Source organism: Somniosus microcephalus, chromosome 21, assembly GCF_052327205.1.
Source record: "Somniosus microcephalus isolate GS21.2 chromosome 21, FLI_Smic_1.0, whole genome shotgun sequence".
In the NCBI taxonomy this organism is placed as follows: Eukaryota; Metazoa; Chordata; class Chondrichthyes; order Squaliformes; family Somniosidae; genus Somniosus; species Somniosus microcephalus.
Genome location: NC_141007.1, coordinates 50931334 through 50954941, shown reverse-complemented (window position 1 = coordinate 50954941; position 23608 = coordinate 50931334). Strand labels below are relative to the sequence as shown.

Below are 23608 nucleotides of genomic sequence, written 5' to 3'. Positions count from 1 at the left end.
TTGGGGCAATTGTTTTATAGTGACTGAGCAAGTCAAATTCCATTTGTGTTGTCGGGGATTTTCACTGGTGTTTGGGAGGGTGGGGTGGAGGATTGGATTCTACAATTCTGCCCATTTTCTCATGGAAACCACAAATAATAGGCCTTGGTTGTGAGGAATTTCTGATTTGCTCTGTGGTAATTCCACTACCAGCTTGTCTGAAATTTGTGTTTAGAACTGGGTTGACTGTCCATCTATCAATCCTTGCATCTGGGTGCAGCATACGGTGGTATGCCTGCCTCTGGAAGCAAGGTGCCGGTTAGATGGCAGAAGTAAGTGCCTGCGACCAGCACTCTTTGCCGTCGGGTCCACCATTTTATTCTGGCAATAATGTAGCCAGAATGGTAAAGTCACAAACAAGCTGTCCTAGTGAGTGTGCAGACATATATCACATGCATGCATCGTTTCAATGTTGCCAACGTTATCCGGAACACGGAGATTGTCATTTTGCAGAATCTACAACATAAACAAGGAAGGAAATTCATTTAAGATGTAGGCAATTTTCCATCAGTCTAGATCTAAGAACTGTGCAGCACAGTGGATTGGAATACTGTCCTTTAACCTCTGTAACCTGGGTCTGAAACCAGCCCAAGTGGATGAGCTGAAAGTCTTCTGCTGCTGCTGATTCTTAAATCACATGAGTTTGGACTGTCTCAATCCAGTTCCCACTGGATATTTAATCTAAAGCATATAACAATGTCCAAAATTGAGCACTAATTGCTACTAATTTGACAGTCTCACTCTGAATCTAAAAGATGAGGAGTGTGGGAACCAGCAGTATGACAGTGGGGGGAGGGGAGGGTTTAAGGCTGGTGTAGCAGCAGACTGCAGAGGAACTCGATGTTGCATTTACTCTGTGCTTTTCACTGAATGCAAAGGGCTTGTATGGTTTGAGTATTGTCCCTCGGCAACGATGGTTGATGCTGTCCTTAGCCTCGATGAACGTGAATGTACTGACCAAGAGAAATGCACTCGTACATATAAATAAGAATGTTTTCCAGTCGGATAGTTCGATTTTGATGTCCGATCATTGATGGGCCACTATAATGTAGCCTACCTGACATGGTTGTAGAGTGAGTCAGGTCAGTATTCCACTCTCCACAGCTCCGCTGCTACAGCCAGTGACCATTTTATTGTGATGTAAACAAAAGCGCCCAACAGTTTTAATTTATATGGTGGAAAAAACCTGGTTCAATATCCAGTGAAATCAGATTGGAAAATCGCTGTAAATTCTGCATAAATGGATAGGTGGCCAGCTCCCAGGTTTCAATCACCTGAAATTGAATTCCTCAAACTGATGTTTCCGTGTCCAGGATATGATGGGCTATTAAAGTTCTGATGAAGGGTTAAGTCTAAAATGCTAACTTGTCACTTCTCTCCGCAGATGCTGTGCCTGATTTGCTGAGTGTTTTCTGCTTTTGTTAATGGTCTATTGACAGGTTACGGTGATGTAGACAATAGATTTGAAGAAAACGCCTTTCTTCCCCTCCCCCCTCAGAAAACATTCATCTGTATTTTCCTGGACACTGCCTTTTGAATTTTTTAAAATCTAGTTTTCCTTGAATTTTACTTCCTGCTGTCCTGAAGGTGCTGACTAATACTGACTCATAATTGCACTGGTAATGTACGTCAACCAAGTAGGTATTCAGCTATTGGGGCATGAAAGTGAAGCTCGATCCTGTCTTCCTGCCAACATCCACGAGATATATATATATATTTTCTAGCTGGAGAGCAGTTAGAGACGGCAGCCTTATATATCACCCCACCCCCATCTTCCTAGCCCAGGGACAATAAAGCTAACTTGGCATAGACGAGTAATCAAGTGTAGGACCTTCCTGGTCTGTACAGCTCCGTGCATTTAGCCACAAGTGGCAGCTACTGTAATTATACTTTTTTTTTAAAATGTAGAAACTGGCATCTGTCTGCCATTTTGCCGATAATACCCCCTTTTGCGTTGGCATCAGTGGCGTGTTGGTGCCGCCAGTTCCTAAAGCGCTCAGCCTGCCACATTTTGAATTCAGAATTGCCTTGGCTTGCTAAGACGGGCAGCCTAGACCCCCCCCTGCTCCGACCTGGCTTTAGCAACTCCCACCAGTTTTGCATTTGATTTGCAGTTGGCTGCACAAAACCTGGGATTTGGGATCACTCTGCTAACAGCAATTTGCAGGAGAATGAGAAACCTTGAACAGCAGAACAGGGAGGGAGGAAAAGCTATGAACAAGTTGACCCAAGTACCTTCCACACTCCTTTTTAAAAGCGTCTTTCATACTGGTCTTTTAATTTGGAGTTCAAGAACCGGTTCTTGTGTTTTTATGTTGTTAAATTTAATTATTGTAGACGGGCAGCAGACTTGTCGACTCTGGGTCTCCCCGGCAGCCGGATTTAGCAAATTCAGCAGCTTTACATTGGGAATGCCACTGGCTGAGTGAGACCCGCACTTCAGGACCCAGCGCCCATGCCCACTGACACCAAGATAAAAGGTCCATTTTAAAGCTGCTTTATTACCAGCCCGAGAGCAATAGTGGTAGGGGCCTGGAATTGGATTGTGTCTCCCTTGTGTGCCTTCTAACGACTGGCTCAACGAGCTTCAATGCTAGAGGTCTGGGTTCATGCCATCCTTTTTGTGATTGGCCCGTGCAGCTTTGGGGGAAGTCTCCGATCACCTCCACTCTCCTCAAGGATTGGTTCTGGGGATGGAAAAAGGCGAAGAAAATAGGCGATGGGAGAAATGCAGTAGTAACAAAATTCTAAACTATGCTGTATAATTACAGGGTGCTGTCATGTTTGGCAGAGCAAATATGTTGAGGGTTTACCAACAATATGGCTAAGATATGTTTGGTAACACTGGAATGCCAGGGTTCAAGTGGGGACTGCACGTGACCCAGGGGCCGTAATTTGGAAACCCTGGGGGTAGATTGTACGTGGGCCACAGAAGGAGCAGGCCTGAGAACCTTTTCTTAACTGGAGGTTGTAATTGTGCCATACAAAATAAGTACCAAGCACATTTGTATGTGTCTGTATGTGATTCAATTACTGTTTTAGCAGAGTGTTTAAACGTTCATTTTAAAACTCGATGCTTTAAAGAGATAACACCTCATTTTAGACAGTGGCCGGAGGAAGTTGGTGTCTGATGCGCTATCAATTACTCATAAAAGACGGAGAGTTAGGAGAGTAACCAAAAGGCTTTTATTAACAAAGAACAGAGCATGCCTCTCGTGGTTGACTGGTTTCCAAGAAGGAAGGGGGCTGCAGAGCAGTCACCTTTATACCTGGGCATGTGGGTGGAGCCAGGGGCGGAGCCAGCTGAGGCATACATAGATACAACAGTGTGCAACAACAACGGTGAACAACAATAACAGTGGTTTACCACATTCACCCCTTGTTTAAAATTGAATCCGGCGGGGTGAAGTGTACTAAAGGTTCGTGTAAGTAAGTCTATCAGGTGGCCTTGTATGCCGTCCTGATAGTCGTCGCGGCGGCGATGGTGCAGCATCCAACGTTGAATCTGGCGTCTCATTGAGTGGTTGGGTGGTCAATGACGGGTCCTGGGGCTGCGGCATGCCGTCTACAGGGGTTGGGTTGTGGGTAGTGGTGGATGGCAATGGTAGTGTTTCAGGGGCACCCGAAGGTGCGAGGTCTCGTATGGAGACTGTGTCCTCCCGCCCGTCTAGGTACGCCACGTAAGCATACTGGGGGTTGGCGTGGAGGAGGCTCACCCTCTCGACCAGGGGGTCCGTTTTATGGGACCTCACGTGCTTCCGCAGTAGGACGGGTCCTGGAGACGTCAGCCATGTCGGTAGCGAGGTCCCCGATGTGGACTTCCTGGGGAAAGTGAACATTTTTTCATGGGGGGTGGCATTGGTGGCCGTACAAAGCAGTGACCGAATGGAGTGGAGCGCCACAGGGAGGACCTCCTGCCAGCGAGAGGTCGGAAGGCTAAGTTTAAGAGGACGGCCTTCCAAACCGTCGCGTTCTCTCTTTCCACCTGTCCGTTCCCCCGGGGGTTGTAGCTGGTGGTTCTGCTTGTAGCAATACCTCTCGTGAGCAGGTACTGACGGAGTTCGTCACTCATAAAGGATGAGCCCCGGTCGCTATGGATATAGCTAGGGAAGCCGAACAAGGCGAAAAGGTCATTCAGACCTTTAATGACCGTGGTACTGGTCATGTCTAGGCAAGGGATGGCAAACGGGAAACGGGAGTACTCATCAATTATGTTGAGGAAGTACACGTTGCGGTCAGAGGAGGGGAGGGGCCCTTTAAAACCTCGCTCAGGCGCTCGAAGGGGCGAGTGGCCTTGATCAAGCTTGCTCTGTCTGGCCTATAAAAATGCGGTTTGCACTCGGCACAGATTTGGCAGTTCCTGGTCATGGTCCTGACCTCCTCGATGGAGTAGGGCAGGTTACGGGATTTGATGAAATGGAAGAACCTGGTGACCCCCCGGGTGGCAGAGGTCATTGTGGAGGGTCTGCAGTCTATCAACCTGCGCGTTGGCGCATGTACCACGTGATAGGGCATCTGGGGGCTCATTGAGTTTCCCGGGCCGGTACAAGATATCGTAATTGTAGGTGGAGAGTTCAATTCTCCACCTCAAGATCTTGTCGTTCTTGATTTTGCCCCTCTGCTTATTGTTAAACATAAAAGCTACTGAACGCTGGTCAGTGAGCAGGGTAAATCGTTTTCCGGCCAGGTAATGCCTCCAATGTCGCACCGCTTCCACAATGGCCTGGGCCTCCTTTTCGACAGAGGAGTGTCGAATCTCGGAACCCTGGAGGGTCCTTGAGAAAAAGGCCACGGGTCTCCCCGCCTGGTTAAGGGTTGCAGCTAGGGCGAAGTCGGATGCGTCGCTCTCCACTTGGAAAGGGATGGACTCATCCACTGCGTGCATTGTGGCCTTCGCAATATCTCTTATGAGAGTGAAGGCTGCACGTGCCTCTGCTGTCAGGGGGAAGGAGGTGGACTTGATGAGGGGTCTGGCTTTGTCCGCATAGTTGGGCACCCACTGAGCACAGTAAGAGAAAAACCCTAGGCATCTCTTCAGTGCTTTTTGGCAGTGGGGGAGGGGGAGCTCCATAAGGGGGTGCATTCTGTCGGGGTCGGGGCCAATGACTCCGTTCTCCACTACGCAGCCAAGAATGGCGAGGTGCGTGGTGCGAAACATACATTTGTCCTTGTTGTATGTTAGATTCAGCCGCTGGGCCGTACGGAGGAATTTCTCTAGGTTAACGTCATGGTCCTGCTGGTCGTGGCCGCAGATGGTGACGTTGTCTAGATAGGGGAAGGTGGCCTGCAGCGCGTTCTGGTCAACCATTCGGTCCATCTCCCTTTGGAAGACCGAAACCCCGTTGGTGACGCTGAAGGGGACTCGGAGGAAGTGGTAGAGACGACCGTCAGCTTCAAAAGCTGTGTACTGGCGGTCCTCAGCCCTGATGGGGAGCTGGTGGTATGCCGACTTCAGATCAATCGTCGAGAACACCCGGTATTGTGCTATCTGATTGACCATGTCAGATATGCGGGGGAGTGGGTATGCATCTAACTGGGTGTAGCGATTGATCGTCTGGCTGTAGTCAATAACTAGGCGCTGTTTTTCGCCAGTCTTCACTACCACCACTTGTGCTCGCCATGGGCTAGTGCTACCTTCAATAATCCCTTCCTTCAGGAGTCTTGCTACTTCGGATTTAATGAAGCTCCTATCCCCGGCACTGTACCGCCTGCTTTTGGTAGCGATGGGCTTACAGTCGCGGGTGAGGTTAGCGAACAAGGGGGGGGGGACTTTAAGCGTGGAGAGGCTGCAAATGGTGCGCGGCGGGCGATTTAAAAGCTGCTGGCTGCAGACTGTGAGTGGGGGGAGGGGTCCGCCGTACGCTAATGTGACACTTTTAAGGTGGCACTGAAAATCCAACCCCAGTAAAACGGCAGCGCAAAGATGGGGCAGGACAAGAAGTTTAACATTTTTGTATTCTGTGCCCCTTACTGAAAGGGTCACTACACAGTAGCCACCGACGTCTGCTGAATGGGATTTGGAAGCCATAGAGATCCGATGGCGCGTTGGCAGGACCGGGAGAGAGTAACTGCGCACCGTGTCGGGGTGGATAAAGCTCTCCGTGCTCCCGCTGTCGAAAAGGCAGGTAGTGGCGCGGCCGTTTACCGTAATGTCCATCATGGACCTGGACAGTTGGTGAGGGAGAGATTGGTCCAGCGCCACGGAGGCCAGCGTATGGTCGAGCGAGTTGCTGTGGTCGTCAGACGAGGCGGTGGTTGAGTCCGGGTCACCCGCGATTGGAGTTGGAGGCGTCCAAGATGGCGGACAAAATGGCTGCGCCCATGATCCCGATCCCCACGCGGCTGGAGGTGTACAAGATGGCTGCCCCCACGGTTCACACGCAGCGCTGCTGGCATTAGCGGTTTTACCTTTGCAGGCGCTGACGTAGTGTCCTTTCTTCCCGCAGCCAGAGCAGGTAGCGTTTTTCGCCGGGCAGCGTGCTCTGGGGTGTTTTGCCCGGCCACAAAAGTAACATTTCGGGCCCTTGGACATCGCTGCAGCAGTTGGTGCCGGGGGTGGCGGTCCCATGACCCAAGGTTGCGGCGTCCACGGTGCGGAGCGGTTAGGGGAGAATGCGTCCCTATTCCGGTGGGCCGCATCTAGCGAGAGCGCGAGGGACACTGCCTTCAGGTCGATTTCGCCCTTCTCCAGCAGTCTCTGTCGGGAGTAGTCGGACTTGAGGCCCGCAACGAAAGCATCTCGGATAAGTCCCTCCGTGTGTGTCGCGGCCGATACCTCTTTACAATCGCAGGCTCGGCCGAGTATCTGTAGTGCCCGTAGGAATGCCTCCACCGATTCCCCGGACTGCTGTTTGCGGGATCTCGGGAGGTGTCTGGCATAAACCGTATTTACCGGGCGTGTGTATTGTCCTTTTAGCAGATCGATAGCCGCCGCGTAGGTAGTCGCGTCCTGGATGAGTGTGTAGACTTGGTGGCCCACCTTGGAGGCCAGGATTTTTAGTTTGTTTCCATCTAGTGTCACGGCTGAGGCTTCCAGGTAAGCTTCGAAGCAATGCAGCCATTGTGCGAACTTGGTAGACGAACCCGCCTCTTGAGGGTCTAGGTCCAGGCATGTTGGTCTGAGGCCATGCAGCAGCGCCTGCTGCTCAGCGTTTGGTGCCGTCATTTGCTGCAGCGCCTGCTGCTCAGCGTTTGGTGCCGACATTTTGTTTTTGTTAATAAAATTGATGCGCTATCAATTACTCATAAAAGACGGAGAGTTAGGAGAGTAACCCAAAGGCTTTTATTAACAAAGAACAGAGCATGCCTCTCGTGGTTGACTGGTTTCCAAGAAGGCAGGGGGCTGCAGAGCAGTCACCTTTATACCTGGGCATGTGGGTGGAGCCAGGGGCGGAGCCAGCTGAGGCATGCATAGATACAACAGTGTGCAACAACAACAACAACGGTGAACAACAGTAACAGTGGTTTACCACCGTGTCCTGGTCAATATTTATCCCTCAACCAACACCACTAAAAGATTATCTCGTCACCTATGGCTTGCTGTATGCAAAGTGACTGCCGATTTTTTTTTTTCTACATTACAACTGTGAATATACTTCAGAAGTATTTTGTTGGCTGTGAAGTGCTTTGGGATATTCTGAGGTCATGATGGGCGATATATAAATGCAAGTTCTTTCACTTAATGTGGATCACATCTGGTAGATGTCTCTACATGAATATCTCTCTTTTAATGTCTTCAAAAAATTGTTTGGAAGAATCAGGGTGCTCCTGCAACATGCTGAGAGTGTAGTTTGTTTACTGATGATTTCTCATTTTAACACGAGCTATATCCAAAGGAAACTTAATCACTGGGTGCAGAGCTGCACTGAGCGCTTGTGTAGAATTCCCATCTGGTCAGAGAGGGGCTGGGTGTCTGTCACAGGCTGGGATTTAGGCCTGCATTCACGGCATTGTGACGAGAGCAGCTGGACAGCCACAAGAACGGGACACTGCATAAAGCCAAGATATCTTTACCCCAAGGCAAACCGCATATCTGGGTATGAGAACTGAACCTGAAATAGAAGGCGGTCAACCCTCTGGTGCTGTGCTGGTGACTCCATTTCAACTCCTTGCAGTATTGCACAACAACCTCCAGGATTTCTATATTTCTGTAAACTCTGAAAGTAAGGCTCTGGATAATGTAGCCAAGCTTTTTCTAGTCTGTCTTTCTCCTCGTTTGGTATGAGTTGTAAATGTCCAGGACAATGATTTTTTTTTTTAAAACACACCCAATGTAATCAGCGGGTCTTCTGGTTTTGAGTTCCAGCAGCCACCTTTGGGATCCAGTGGCAAAAGCATGGGTCCTGTGGTGTAAAAATAGCTGTGCTGAGTGTCATTATTTCATACAAAAAAATGACTGATTTATGATGGGTACTGATTGTTTTTAAATACTCATGAATTGTTAATATTTAGATTGCAGATAATGAGTGGGAATACTTTTACAATGATAAATCATGTAATACTCATGTGGAATTGACAGGGTTTTAGAAATTTGTAAAATATACCAAAGCATCAGAGCACCAAATCCTTTGTGTGCATTTGGAGGGGGAGGGGGAGGGGGTGGTGGTGATAGACAACCGAACTGGAGACCTGATTACTCCTAATAATTCAGTGCTTACATTTTTTAAAAATAGTCACACTATTTTAAATTAAGCCATGTATGTAAAATGGGAACTTAGTGCTGCAACTTTGAATTAAGAGCAGTAAAGTATATGTTGGAGTTCTATATTTACATAGGATTACATATTTGAAAATGAATGATAATGGATTGTATGGGTTACTAAACGTGGAAGGTGGCTGGTTATATTAAGAGTTTGTGTGTATCCAATTTAAGCTCTTCCTGTGGATTATTTTTTATTGTCTTTCAATTTTGTCACTAATAGTTTCTTTGATGCTTTACAGTGCTGTAGGTAAGACATGCCTACTCATCAGCTACACCACCAATGCATTCCCCGGAGAGTACATCCCAACAGTGTAAGTATTGAGTGTAGCATTCTTTATCAGAACTTCTTAAACTGTTTTTAGAATTCAAAAGGCATCAAATATAATCTTTTAATTTTGCAGATTTGACAACTATTCAGCTAATGTTATGGTAGATGGGAAACCAGTGAATCTGGGACTCTGGGACACAGCAGGTCAAGAAGATTATGATCGACTCCGACCCCTCTCTTACCCACAGACGGTATGTTACCCTTTTTTTACCCGTGGCAATTTTCTTCCCTCCTATTCTGGAGGTTTGATTCCTTTTGCTGGCGTCTAGTTTGGGCACCGCAAATCCTCCCATATCTCACCCAAGTACAGGAAGCTTTCGATTAACCAGCCACTAAATAACCGGAAATGTCGGTTAACCGGCAAAATTCAGGAGTCGGTTCAGAACTTTTTTTTACTAATTTCTGGCTGTGCAAGCGTCTAACTGAAGCTGTTGCTAAGCTACAGAGACGCTTGCAAGCTATGCTGATTGTTTTGAAGCTGTTGCTAAACAACAGGGTTTGTTGCTTTAGACGGAGCGCCGAGCTCCGTATCTTTTAACTATAGCGCTCGATTCTCCGGCATTGTTGATAGACCGGCACCAGCTCGGTCCCGTCCGTGCCGGATACCAGAAAGTTTCCTGTAGTTGTTACTTGTGTGAGCCTTGACAATGAATGTTGAGCAGTTTATTTGGAGGGGTGGGGCAGGGAGGAGTGGCACTGCAGGCAAATTCCATCCTGTCCTTGCCTGATGTCCATACATACTTCCAGTAAAGTTGCTGCATGACAACAATGTAGAATAAGATTTGAGGGCTGTTCAGGAACTGTCATCATCATCATCATCGATCGACGATGGTTGGAGCTCCTGTCAATGTCCTCCACACCTCTCAAGGTGGGGACTTGAACCCTGTGTTGTCTTTCAGACTGGCCACGGTTGCTCTTTCATTAACTTGTTGTGTATTGCAGCTGTCTCATGGCTTGCAGGTTAGCTCATTCAAGGATTAGCTCATCAGCTGTTTGGCATTTCCTCCATCAAGGGTCCCACTCCCCTCCTCCATGCACTCGTCTGCCCAAAGCCATTGGCATTTTCTGGAGGTGCCCAGGTTACTTAACCAGCACTCGGCATTGACCAGTGACAGGTGGTACTGTCTACTGTCATTACAGTAGCAGGTTTTAACCTGACCTGATTCCATTAGGAACGATAAAATATTCCTTAATGTCCTGTTTGTCAGGTCACATTGCGCAGTGTAGTAGTCAGACAGACCTGTAATATTCACACCCCAACAGCATACGTTTTATTTTCACTTTCTAATAAAGACCACAGGAGTTTGTATATTGAAGTCTGTGAGAATTTGGTGCATTGGGATTTCTATTCTTGGAGTATTTTGTGCAAATTAAGTTTTTGTTGGTAAGGCTCAGTATGAAAGTCCTCTATCCCACAATTGATGAGATTCTTTTGGTATCTTCCCATCAAAGTACCAGACTAGTTGACTTGATAATGTCAAATATGGTCACTATTATTTAAAAGAAACTGTTATAAAAGGCCACATTTAATGATTACAAAGTATTTACAGTCCAGAAACAAACCATTCGGCCCAACAGGGCCGTGCTGGTGTTTATGCGCCACGCGAGCCTCCTCCAGCCCTTCATTTAACCCTATCAACATATCCGTCTATTCCTTTTCTCTCTCGTGCTTATCTAGCTTTCCCTCCCCCCACCCCACTTAAATGCATCTATGCTGTTCACCTCAACTACTCTTTGTGGTAGTGAGTTCCACATTCTCACCACTCTCTGGGTAAAGAAGTTTCTCCTGAATTCCCTATTGGATTTATTAGTGACTATCTTGTATTTTTGACCCCTAGTTCTGGTCTCGCCTGCAAGTGGAAACATCTTCTCTACGTCGACCCTGTCAAATCCTTTCATAATCGTGACGACCTCCATCAGGTCACCCCTCAAGTCTTTTTTCTAGAGAAAAGAGCCCCAGCATGTTCAATCTTCCCTGATGGATATAACCTCTCAGTTCTGGTATCATTCTAGTAAATCTTTTTTGCACCTTCTCCAGTGTCTCTATATCCTTTTTTATAATACTGTTCACAGTACTCCAAGTGTGGTCTAACTAAGGTTCTGTACAAGTTTAACATAACTTCTCTGCTTTTCAATTCTATCCCTCTAGAAATGAACCCCAGTGTGTTGTTTGCTTTTTTTATGGCCTTATTAACCTGCGCCACTACTTTTACTGATTTGTCTATCTGTACCCCCTGATTCCTCTCTTCCTCTACCCCATTTAGACACTTATTTTCCCAGGAGTATGTGGTCTCCTTATTTGTCCTAACAAAATGTACTAACTCACACTTCTCATTATTGAAGTTCATTTGCCAATTACACGCCCATTCTGCAAGTTTATTAAAGCCTTCCTGTATTTTGTCACAGTCTTCCGCTGTATTAACTACACCCCCAATTTGGTGTCATCCGCAAATTTTGAAATTGTACTTCCGATTTTCTGAGTCCAAATTATTTATGTGAATGGTAAACAACAGTGGTCCCAGCACCGATCCTTGTGGAACCCCACTTCCCATCATTTGCCAAGCTGAGTAACTACCTTTAACCCCATCTCTGTTTTTTATTTTGTAGCCAGCATGCTATCCATTCTGCTACTTGCCCCCTGGCTGCACATGTTCTAACCTTAGTCAAGAGTCTATTATGCAGTATGTCAAAGGCTTTTTGGAAATCCAAAGATATTACATCTACTGCATTACCCTTATCCACCCTTTCTGTTACTTCTTCAAAGAATTCAGTAAGGTTGGCCAAGCATGACCTTCCCTTTTGGAATCTGTGTTGACTACCCTATTATATTTTCAGTTTCTCATGTTTTTCTATTCTATCTTTGAGTAAGGATATAGTATATGTATAATATGTAATAGTGCATCTGCTATCTCTTTCCCAACTTCTTTTAGTATACACGGATGCAATCCATCTGGACCAAGGAATTTATCCTCTCTAAGTTTGATTATTTTATTAGTTATCTGCCCCCACCCCCTTTCTATCTTCAATGTTCTATCTTTTTTGATCTCTTAATGTCATGTCCACCATGTTAGTCTCCATGTCGATTTGATTAATGACAAATTCCACAGGAATCCAGGTAATGGTGATGAGTCCTTATTTATATGGATCAAATTAACCTTTTGTTTCTGTTTTCTTCCCTTTTTTTTAAAAATAGGATGTGTTTTTGATCTGCTTTTCACTTGTGAGTCCAGCATCCTTTGAAAACGTTAGAGCAAAGGTAATGTTTTCTTTTTGAAGTGATGGGTCAAATTAAAACTGGTCCATGCAGTATATTTGTCGGTATGGGACCTTAAGCAGTCTCAAAGGTGCAGGCCTAATGTACAGTCTTAACCAGGATTCTCCGTTCCGGGGGGGGGGGGGGGGGTGGGTGCAGGTCAAAGGTCCAGTGCAAGAGAACTCAATACAGGAAACTTTCGATTAACCGGCCCCTAACTAACCGGAACGCTCTATCCACCGGCAAAATTCAGGAGTCGGTTCAGGTTACTTTTTTTACTCCATTTGTTGCTGTGCAAGGGTGTAGCTGAAGCTGTTGCTAAGCTACAGAGACACTTGCAACTTGTGCCGATTGTTTTGAAGCTGACAGAGTTTGTTGCTTTATACGGAGCTCTGAGCTCCGTATCTTTTACTATAGCGTTCGGTTATCCGGAATTGTTGATGAACCGGCACCACGTCGGTCCCGTCCGTGCCGGATACCAGAAAGTTCCCTGTAGATGCTTTAACCTCTTCACTAGTTCCCACTTTTGCAGTGGTTCATTGCTAGTGATATAGGGTTAGTGTTTTTATTTATTATGATACCTACGCATATGGAAACTATTCATAATTTAGCTGTGTCCTTTTCAGTCCCTATCCACCATTCCTCGGCCAAACTGGTGTGCAGGTAATCTTCTCCCAGGTGCATGGGTGTGCAGATTTCTTCCCCTTGATAGAAGGGCAGTGCCTTTGGTGCCCTTGCTGTATACCAGTTGAGATCTGGAACTAGTGTCTGGGGAATTGTGGACACAATGGTTTGCTGCATTGGTACATCAGCAGCCAACCTTGACCTGTGGCATTAACTACAGCTTTCAGGAGTGATGATGTCTTTTGCAGATGCTACACTTCATGAATGTACATCCTATTCCATCCACTCAGTTAAGATGAAGAAATATTTAGGGATTTTAAAAACAAAATGCTGGAAAGACACAGCAAGTCAATCAACATCTGTAGTGAAAAGCCAGATTTTGTCCAATTTTTTTCTTTATAGATGTCAGCTAACCTGTTTACAGTATTTGTTGCTGTTTCAGATTTCCATCACTTTCAGTGACCCCCCCCCCCCCCCCCCCCCCCCAAACAATCGGAGGTCAGCCAACTTGAGGCGGCTTTGGAGTACTGCCTCTCTTTTGTTCCCAGGAACCTCTGTCGCCCATCCTCTTCCTCCGGGTTTGGCCTGCAAGGCTGTGCGGGTCCCAGCTCGGCCTTTGGTTTAGGTAATTCGGCATTCCCCAGTTCCAGCTTGGTCCCCTTCCTGCTGAGTCGGCCACATCTTGAGGTTGAGCCCCCCCTCCCCAGTTCAGTGTTTTTACTTCCAGATAAATGGGATAACTATTCCATGTCTTGGGTTGGTAAAGACCCTAAATGAAATAGATTTGAGATATCTCAATGTAGCCTCAAATGGACATGAATCCAAAGCATACTGTTGATATTTGCATTGAAATAACAATATATTTAATTTTAAAATATCATCTTGCAAATAAGTTGATTGTATGAGAGGTCAGTCATGAAAGGGCAGTATTTAACTTTATTTGATGATACTTAAACTCCAAATTGGTCTTTTTTAAATTCCATGCAGTGGTACCCAGAGGTGCGGCATCATTGTCCAAACACGCCAATAATCCTGGTCGGAACAAAACTGGATTTGCGGGATGATAAGGACACCATTGAAAGGCTAAGAGATAAAAAGCTGGCTCCTATTACCTACCCACAGGGGTTGGCTATGGCCAGGGAGATAGGTGAGTGGCGGCAAGGTCTGGGAGGAATTGTGCGATGCGATGAGATACTTTACCACTTTAAACACACATAGTGGGAGAATCCAGTGATCACATTAAATTGAAAATTTGCCAATAAAACATAATGCAAAATGACAGCTCCATCCAGGCCATGGTCAAGTGCCTCAGGCCATCATCTTTTGAATAGATATTTTGGATTGATGCATATGGATTGCTGCAACATGCAGACTTGGCAATTAGCCAGAGGGAGAATTGAATCGGTCTGTTACTCTGATATAAATGAGGGCTAGCCTTCCAATTGTGCCTTGAGCAACCAACATTGAGGCATTGCTGCAGAACTGAATAAGAGAATTGATGCTAAAGAACCATGAAACCTCTGAGACCTGAAACTGTAAGCTTGCCTTAATATTGACGTAATCTTAGGAAGTTACCAAAATCTGGTTGCACTGAATGAAATATGTCTGATTTAGTTTTTTTTTGTTCAATCAATGTTTGTCCTCAATACTCCCAGCAGCAATGAAACCTGTTTTCCTATAAGTTGATCAAGGAATTCTTGGAAAGGATTTCTGGGGGCATTGAGATAAATGTGTTTGCTTAAAGGTCATCACTGGATGTCTCTTGAATGTGGTTTTCATTTTCACTGTTGAGAGGTTCAGTTTAAATTGTATATTTTGATTTGGGAGGAGGGCAAACATCAGTAAACTTCACAAGGTGACTACAGTCTCCACTGGTGCAGTATTTTTGTAGCCTCTGCAAAGATGATCCCGTGGTGGAGAAACAAAAAGTGTCTTTGTTACTTATAGTGCCAACCTGTCAAAAGGCTTTTAGGAGTTCCTTGTTAGACATGTGAAAAGGGCGGTATCAATTCAGGAACAGTAAATCTCTGCTGTTAACTTTTTAGGCAATTTTGGGAGCAGGACAGTTTGATGGTTGCTGGATGACGCTTGTTATTGTGAAATGAGATCCAATGAACGGTTCAGACGAAAGGCCATTGACCTGAAACGTTAACTCTGTTTCTCTCTCCACATATGCTGCCTGACTTGCTGAGTATTTCCAGCATTTGCTGTTGTTATTCCAATGTACTAGAATCGGAAATAGAAGTAGAATATGATAGAAACGCTCAGCATCTGAACGAGGAAGATAGGTGTAGTTAATGTTTCAGGTGTAAATGAGAGTTGCATCTTAACATTTAATCTAACTTTCTTGTTCAGATGATCATTGGCCTGCTGTGCAGTTTCAGCATTTTCTACTTTTTCAGATATCCAGCATTTCTTTTATCTTTGCATTTGTACCACAGTATACTTCTGGGATACCTGGGATGGCAGGAATGACATATGAGGAGAGATTGGGTCGATTAGGCTTATATTCACTAGAGTTTAGAAGAATGAGAGGGGATCTCATTGAAACTTATAAAATTCTAACAGGACTAGACAGACTAGATGCAGGAAGGATGTTCCCGATGGCGGTGGAGTCCAGAACCAGGGGTCACAGCCTAAGGATAAGGGGTAAGCCATTTAGGACTGAGATGAGTCATTTCTTCACCCAGAGAGTGGTGAACCTGTGGAATTCTCTACCACACAGGGCAGTTGAGGCCAATTCATAAAAATATATCCAACTCCTTCTTGAATATATTTAGAGGCTAAAGGGATATGGGGAGAAAGCAGGGACAGGGTACTGAATTTGGATGATCAGCCATGATCTCATTAAATGGCGGAGTGGGCTCGAGGGGCCGAATGGCCTACTCCTGCTCCTATCTTCTATGTTTTTTGAATGTTTAAACAAGACATTGCTTTTTCTTTAGAATTTCTGCTAAATTGGATGACTTTTTTTAAAAGGCGCTGATCAGAGCGAGGGATGTTGGAGATGAGACTTAACTTTCCAATTCTGGGCACCTAGTGTCAGCACTAAGGCCTATGAGATCACCAGAATGTGTATTGACCCGTTGGGGTGGAGTTGTCCTTCTAGTGCAGAGATGTACTCCCCTGATATTACTTGAACTCCACTTAAGAGAACTGTAAAGTCAGCTTTATCCAGCACCAAGAATTCACATTTAATACTGCAGTACTCACTATTACCTATTGTCACTTTAAAAAAAAAAAAAAAAACTATTTTCTTTCACATCTGGACTTGGTTACCAAGAGGCGAAGTGCACATCAATGGAGCATGGAGAACCATTCAATAGAAGTTGTTAATTATCTTGCAATCATTTTCATTTTATTATTGAGGTGCGGCTTGTGAGGAAACCTTTTTACCACAGAAGTGCTTCTGTGTACACAATGCAAATGAGGGACATTCCACTGAGTTGTTGTGTAATTTGCTATTTTCTCGGGTGATGCATGGGTTTTTTGTTTTTGTGCAATGTATTTAGATGCAAGCCTGCAGCTCTTTTGTTGCTTGACTATCCTACAGCTTAACCAATCGGATATAATATTCACTGCTTCCTCTAAACAAGGACTGTAATCAAAACCAGAAACTGGGTTTCTGTACAGCTGCAGTGGGAGCTACTGTGAAACGGCCTATTGTGTAATGACTTCACTGTAAATGATTTACATAAAAGTTATAACATCGAAACCAGCCATTTGGCCCAAACTAGTTTGTGTCCCATTTACCCTCCACGTGAGCAAATGGTGAGCTCGTATAATTATCCCCTCTTCCTTCATCCACCTATCCAATTGAATCTTCAATGTTGATACAGTTTCTGCCTCAGCCACTAATACTGGAAGTGAATTCCAACCCCTCTCAACACTCTATATAAAGACGTTTTTCCTGTCCTCTGCACCTGGTCTTATTAAGGTTTCATATGAGCTTATCATTAACTCTTGGCTCTTGTATTCTATACCTCTTGTACTCGCACCTAGAATTCTGTTAGCTTTTTTTTTTTTACAGCCTTATCAAGCCAAGATGCTGCTTTCAGTGCCCTGTACACTCCAATCCTCCTGCTCTTCCACGCACCAATCCTACTGCCCTTCAGAGTATAATTACTGCTATTTTTTAACCACATTATATTACCTCATGTTTACTGACAGAGTTCCATCTGCTGCTTTTTAGCCCATTCCCCCATTTTATCAATTAGTTTGAATGGTTCTCTGAAGCCTCCCCTCTCCATCCACAAAGAAGCCCTATTATCTGTATTTTCAAGCCACTAATGACACTTTTACGTTGGGATGTAGACAACAGCAACCAAGTGGGTCTCTTGTTATCGGCGGGCCTTATAAACTATACACCACCAAACCCACCCCCACCACCTGTTCAAATAGCCTGTTGACACTCTTTTGGGGGGGGGGGGGAAATTAGTTTGGTTTGCAACTCCCGTTGGCGCTAATGGGGCGCAAAGCAACTAGCGCCCGTGAACTAGACATTTTGCGGCGGCGCTAAACTGCCGCCGCGATCTCCTGCACTGGCAGATCGTGATGTCAGTCGAGAGTGCAACGCCCCGGACCGGATATTGAGTGGCGCCTCCTGTCTTACCGCCTGCCGCTAGCAACGACAGTTTGAGGGGAGCATTTTGCAGTTGGGAAGGGACTGGGGGAGCGTTATTTAAAGGCGACCGCTTCCTGCCTTTTTTTTGTCGGCAAAATTTTTGCACCACGCATTCTGAGTGAGAGAGACTGCAGGAGATAGTCAAAGCTGTGTTGAGGAGTTTTGGTACTGAGCAGCACTTTGCAGGTTCTTTCTGATTTGACCTTCCTTGCATCGATTTAGAAGAGACTATGGGGGCTGCACTCTGAGCTCTTTCCCTGGGTCCTTCCATTGTTCTTTCCAACAGATTTGATGTACAGGTCTCTCCAGGCCGAAATTCAAGGCTGCAATGAGCAGGGTGTGGATGGAGATCAAGATCGACCCTCCCCTTTAAGAACTGGCCGGAGCCAGTGTGTCTGTGTTCCATTGCTGACTGACATCACATGAGCTTCGCCAGCGCTCTGAGGTAGCGCCTCGCTCCTTGGCCTTTGCGCCTTAAGACAGGTGTGTAGCGCCTGATTTTAGCGCTCCAATCATCTCCAGGGGCGATAGAAGGCAAGTTTGCAGTCGGAGGCGATAATTAGCGGCAGGTGCTAATCTTTGTGCCCGGCCGATAATTGCGCCCCAAATGGGGCAATACTGCATTTCTCTCCCTCTGTTTAGGCTAGCATGTAAAAAAAAAAAAAAAAAAAAAAAATCCTGCTTAAGCAAGGTATCCAGAGGGTGGCAGGTGCCTGCAAAACAACACGTGAGCAGTCAAACACATTCAGGAGAGGGAGAGAAGAAAATTGGTGAGAAAGGAAGCAGCCAATATGACAGATTATATTCCTCCCCTCACTGTACAACTGGGTAAAATAAAGGTTGGAGAAATTCGTCTGGTTGCGCCACCCATTAGTGCCTTAAGAGGGCGCTAAGTGGGTCGCAAGCCAACTGGCGCCCGGGCGGGGCACTGCCCACGCCGCCCACTAAATTCCGCGGGATGTTAGTGGTGGCGCTAGCCGTTAGCGCTGCGCCGCTGCCGATGACGTCATCGGTGTGCGCAGCGCCCCGCTGACGCCCCGGCCGCGAGATTCGGCAGCGCCCCCTGATTTACCGCCGGACGCTATGTCCGACGGGTTCAGGGGGGCCTACCTGCAGCTGGGGAGGCGCAAATTAAAGGCGAGGTGCGGGGTGGCCATACTTGTTGGCCACCTGCCTGTGCTCCCATCATTAAAGGCGAGGTGCGGGGTGGCCATACTTGTTGGCCACCTGCCTGCGCTCCCATCCCTGGCCTCCTGAACCACCTCCCCCCCCCCCCCCCCCGCGGAGTGTCGGCTGCGCTCCAAGAGCCCGACACTTCTCTTCGGTGCCGGGCTCTTTTGCCTGCACTCCCGATCCTCGGGGGCCCAGCTGGGCCCCAGATCGCGCTGCACAAGGCCCCTCCCCTTTAAGAAGGGGAGGAAGGCCTGCAATACCGCAGCGCGATGTGCCGCAGCGTGTGGCGCTGCGGCACGTTGCGCCACAATATTCACTCGCAGCACCCCAAGAGGGATGCAGGGCGCCTCCAGTAGCGCCGTGCTTCCCTTTGGGGCGCAACCACTCAATTTCCGGTGCGGGGGCGCGAATGTTTCCGGGGCGCTACTTTTAGCGTCCTGGCGAGGCTGGTGCCTCAAACAGGGCTCTACTCAATTTCTCCCCCAAAGTGTTTAAAAAAACAATTTAGAATAAAAAGCAGTTTTGTATGTTGTTGGAAAGGACTATGTACTACACCATGAAACCTTGTCTCACCAAATGTCATTAATTGACAAAGGGTTAAAGGCTTTTTCTAAATCATACTTTGTAGTTTATTTTGCTGTACTTGGACTTTTCTGACCAGACCTGTGCAGTGGTAATTAATGGGTAAATCTGTCTGTGATGTACTCAAATAAGAGATCCTAAGAGCAGACAGCGTGTTTCTAAGCAGAACACCTTGGTGATGAAGAGGAATGTAATGCAGTACTTGCTGATCTGGTATCTGCCACCGTTGGATTACTTTCACAGCAGGAGCAGGGATGGCTCAGCACTAAACTTCAATTTTCTTTTGAAAGGAAAACATTGTTAATCAGCTTAACACTGAAGAAATGCTAGTTGGCAGTATTTTGATTGGGTGGGGTGGGGTGGTGTGGTCAGCTGTCACATGCAGAAATCCACCACCATATTTGAGTTCTTTTGGATGAGATGTTAAATCGAGGCCCCGTCTGCTCCCTTGGGTGGATGTAAAAAATCCGATGGCATTATTTCGAAGAAGAGCAGGGGAGTTATCCCTGGTGTCCTGGCCAATATTTATCCCTCAATCAAAATCACTAAAACCAATTATCTGGTCATCACATTGCTGTTTGTGGGAGCTTGCTGTGTGCAAATTGGCTGCCGTGTTTCCTACATTACAACAGTGACTACACTTTAAAAAAAATAAAAATAAACAAAACTTCATTGGCTGTAAAGTGCTTTGGGACGTCCGGTGGTCATGAAAGGCGCTATATAAATGCAAGTCTTTCTGTCCAAACAAAGCTACTGAGAAATCACTAAGTAGAGTTTCTATTTGTCCCAATATGGAGTGCATTCTCTTCCTGCAGGGTTACGCCCCACTGTAAGCTTCTCTTTTTGTCCGGCCAGGGCTACCTTACACAATAGGGCAGTGGCTTGCAGGGTTACCTGGAGTTAGGTGAGAATAATTTCAGCCTCCATTGACTGGTCTACCCCACCAGGTTTTATTATTGACCAGGCTCAACACTGCCCCGAATTACTGCAGAGCTGTGTAGTTCGGGTATCCCAACACACCGCCTGCCACAGAGGAAGGCTGGTTAGCAAGGACTGGGGTAATGGGCAAGTGGAATTTTTTGTGGGACAGGATATGGACAAGTCATCTCCTGTGTTGTCTTATTTCACTGTTACAGAAAGAATATTTCGACTTAAAACTTAATGGGTAACTGCGTAAAATAACTTGTATTCTAAAGTTAACTCTACATACCTATGAAGTGAATAATCTTTTGTAATAAATTCACTTAACAGAACAGTATTGTGGGTGGGAAAATAGAGAGCGAGAGATATATAGAGTACTTTCGGAATCTGTGAATGCCTATAATTATTCGTATCGGGTTTCTGTTGTGAAAATAAAGGCTCTGCAGGATGCTAGAGGAGGGCCTTGCAGGAACTGAAAGGGACCTTTGTTTTAGCAGCTGGGAGAATTACAGTCCATCCTCCATTCTGCTCTGAGGGCACTGTTGACTTTTATTGTCAGCTCGTGAGAAAGTGAAGAAATCCTCCACTTCCAATCCCCTGGGAAAGTCTGCCTGTGTGTTGAGCTACTTTTGTGTTTCCTTGTTTACGTAGGCTATTAGCCTCATCAAGCTCCCCCTCCCCCATTTAAAATGAAGGCTCAAATAGTACTGTGGCCATTTGCAGCACCTTTTTAGCTCTCTAACATCAGCCTATGTATGTAAGGGTTTGAATAAAATGCATACAGTTTGACATCAGCCTGTAAGACCTAAATCATCAAAGGTGAGCAAAAGCCTATTGGGAGTTCTTAATTTTTTTTCCAGTTTTCTCTCCTGCGGACTATTGCAAAAAAAAACCTCGACAGTCAGTCTTCCAATACTTCACCTTTATCATTCTTCATGTTTTTAAGTGTTGGCAGGCTATTTGACTGAGGAGCCAAGTCCTGGCTTGCCTAATATCCACACTTGTGCATCTTCCTGCAGGGGTCACTGAATAGTGGCCAGCAGTGGGAACCCTAGCTGTTTTTAATATATAAAAAAAAAATTCCCCCTGACCTCCCCGGATCGTGTCCCATGGGTTTTCAAGGTTATATAATTGAAATAAAATTGATTAAACTAAACCAAAAAAAAAATTCAAACCCATGTTATCACTTGGTATATTGCTGAGAGTAAGTTTGATGGCCTTGGCTAGAGGAGTGAGAATTGTCCATTGCAGAGATCCTTTACTGCATTGACCTGCATATCTAGGCCATGATTCTGTTGTCCTCCCGACTGTGTGTCATGGCAAAAGCAAAAGCAAATAGGAAACAAAACTTCAAAAACATTTGCACTGATCTTCTGTTACTACAGGTGAAGCAACTGTAGTAGATTGAGATTGTGAGCATTCATGACTGGACATAGAATGATAATGTGGAAACGGGCCAAAGAGAAGAGTTCATCAATGACACCGTGAACTTGAGATGATCTCTATTTTCAAAGCTGTTTTTTCCCCACAGGTGCTGTGAAGTACCTGGAGTGCTCTGCTCTTACTCAGCGAGGTTTGAAAACGGTCTTTGATGAAGCAATTCGAGCCGTGCTGTGCCCACCACCCGTGAAAAAGCGTCGAAAGAAGTGCACTGTTTTCTAGGAAGAGACCGTGCAGGAACCATACCTTCATAACAACGCAATTTGCTGGTATTTTATCCAAATCGTGGCCCTGTGTGGAATGAGACTGCAGAAGAGAGTGTTCTTCATGTCGCCTCTCTTGAGTTGGAACAGTTAGCCTTGAGAGTCAAGTCCTGAAGTCAGTAATTATTCTGTTAGCGCTGTGTTGGATTTTATGTATGGCAATGTGGCTGTCTTCATGAGTGGACTCTGTCATTTTTTTTAAGCTGCAGTATCCCCTCTTTTGGTAGCTTTTATCCAACTCCAGTCCAGTGGTGACCAAAATGACACTTCCATTGTGGAAACAGTATTAATGGGCATTTCATCTTTGTGAGCTTAATTCTTTAATTTTATTTTGTTACATAACTGACTATTTGAACAACACTAGATTCAGCTATTTTCTGTCCCTGTCGGTCCTCTTTATTTACCATTTCACTGACTGGAAAGTGTGGACCCAGAGGACTGTTTCCTTGTACAGTAGCTGTTCGTGCCCTATACTATTTAACTGACTTTTTGTTTTAAGTCCACTCTGTCGTTGTCTGGTATCATTGGTTAGTCTAGACCAGCAGCAGTTTTTAGTGCCTATCAGTCCACATTGACCATTATTGAAGTCTAGATATGTATCCATTTGCATTGTTACTGTAGCAACATCTTATTTTGAATAAACATACATTTAATAGATTTTTTGCCCCGCTAACTTAAAAGTGCATGGAAGATTTTTTGACTAGAATGGACCTTTTTGCACGGATTTGACTTTTTTGGCCTTTTTGTAACCACGTTCTTGTTGTGGGAGATCAAAATGAGGGATACTGCAGTGTTAATTATTGTAGAGATACTTTTGACCTTTTCTGTAAGCAGCTCTGGATAATACAGGATCACTGAGTGCAGCATGGGCAAAAGTGCAAATTTAACAGGGGGGGGGGGGGGGGAGGCTTGTGTATGTGAAAGACTTGTGTAAAAAGGCTCTCTGCTGGTTATGTAAAGTCAGTGTTTAACTGTGTTGTGTTCATTAACTTTATTACAACACTAGCAGATTTGTGTTTTGACAGATCAGGGTTTCTCCTTCATTCTAAATATTACGAGTAAATTGTAGAAATTGCCAGATGCAGTGTCCAACTAGATGCAGCATTCGCTTGCTCTAGCTGGTACTAAAAACAGTTTTGCCAACTTGGCGACTTTTCTTCATTTATAGCACTGGCCTGCATGATTTGAGTCCCACTATTTTATTCTAATCAACATCCTAGCCTTAACCCTGGGAGAGAGAGCTGACTCTTCTGGAAATTTCACTGTTTAATTTTGTTGTTTTTGTGATTTCTTAAATGCATTCGTACAAGTTTTTGAGAGGATTTCTAACTTGGCACATTCTCAAGGTGCAACTTCTTGAACCAAATTATGTTTTAAAAAATGAATTTCATTAAATATTGTAGTATCCTCATCACCTTGAGTTTATTGTTTCCTTTTGTTATGAAATGTGTAGTCTCTCACTTGTGTTTTGATCTAAGATGTACTATAAGGGTCTTCTTCCCAGAATCGATGTAAAAACCCTCACTAGAACATGCTTTTTGCGTGGTTTCCAATGGGAGCATTAGAGAATTTTAAAATCGAGGCGTTGCTTAACTGGGAGCCAGTGTAGGTCAGCGAGCATAGGCTGAATGGGACTTGGTGCGAGTTGGGCACGGGCAGC

The 23608-nt window shown here is 45.5% G+C and overlaps 1 protein-coding gene across 1 annotated transcript in view; it reads left to right on the top strand.

Annotated features, from left to right (window-relative positions):
* The window catches only part of rac3a (Rac family small GTPase 3a), a 30665-nt gene extending 7303 nt beyond the window's left edge, over nt 1-23362 (top strand). Inside the window, exons 2-6 of the mRNA XM_085963600.1 lie at nt 8980-9051; nt 9142-9259; nt 12262-12324; nt 13933-14092; nt 21777-23362. Of these exons, the coding sequence (XP_085819726.1) occupies nt 8980-9051; nt 9142-9259; nt 12262-12324; nt 13933-14092; nt 21777-21907 (544 nt within the window). The 3' untranslated portion in view covers nt 21908-23362. The remainder of the gene's footprint in view (nt 1-8979; nt 9052-9141; nt 9260-12261; nt 12325-13932; nt 14093-21776) is intronic.
* Nucleotides 23363-23608: the final 246 nt, after the last annotated feature.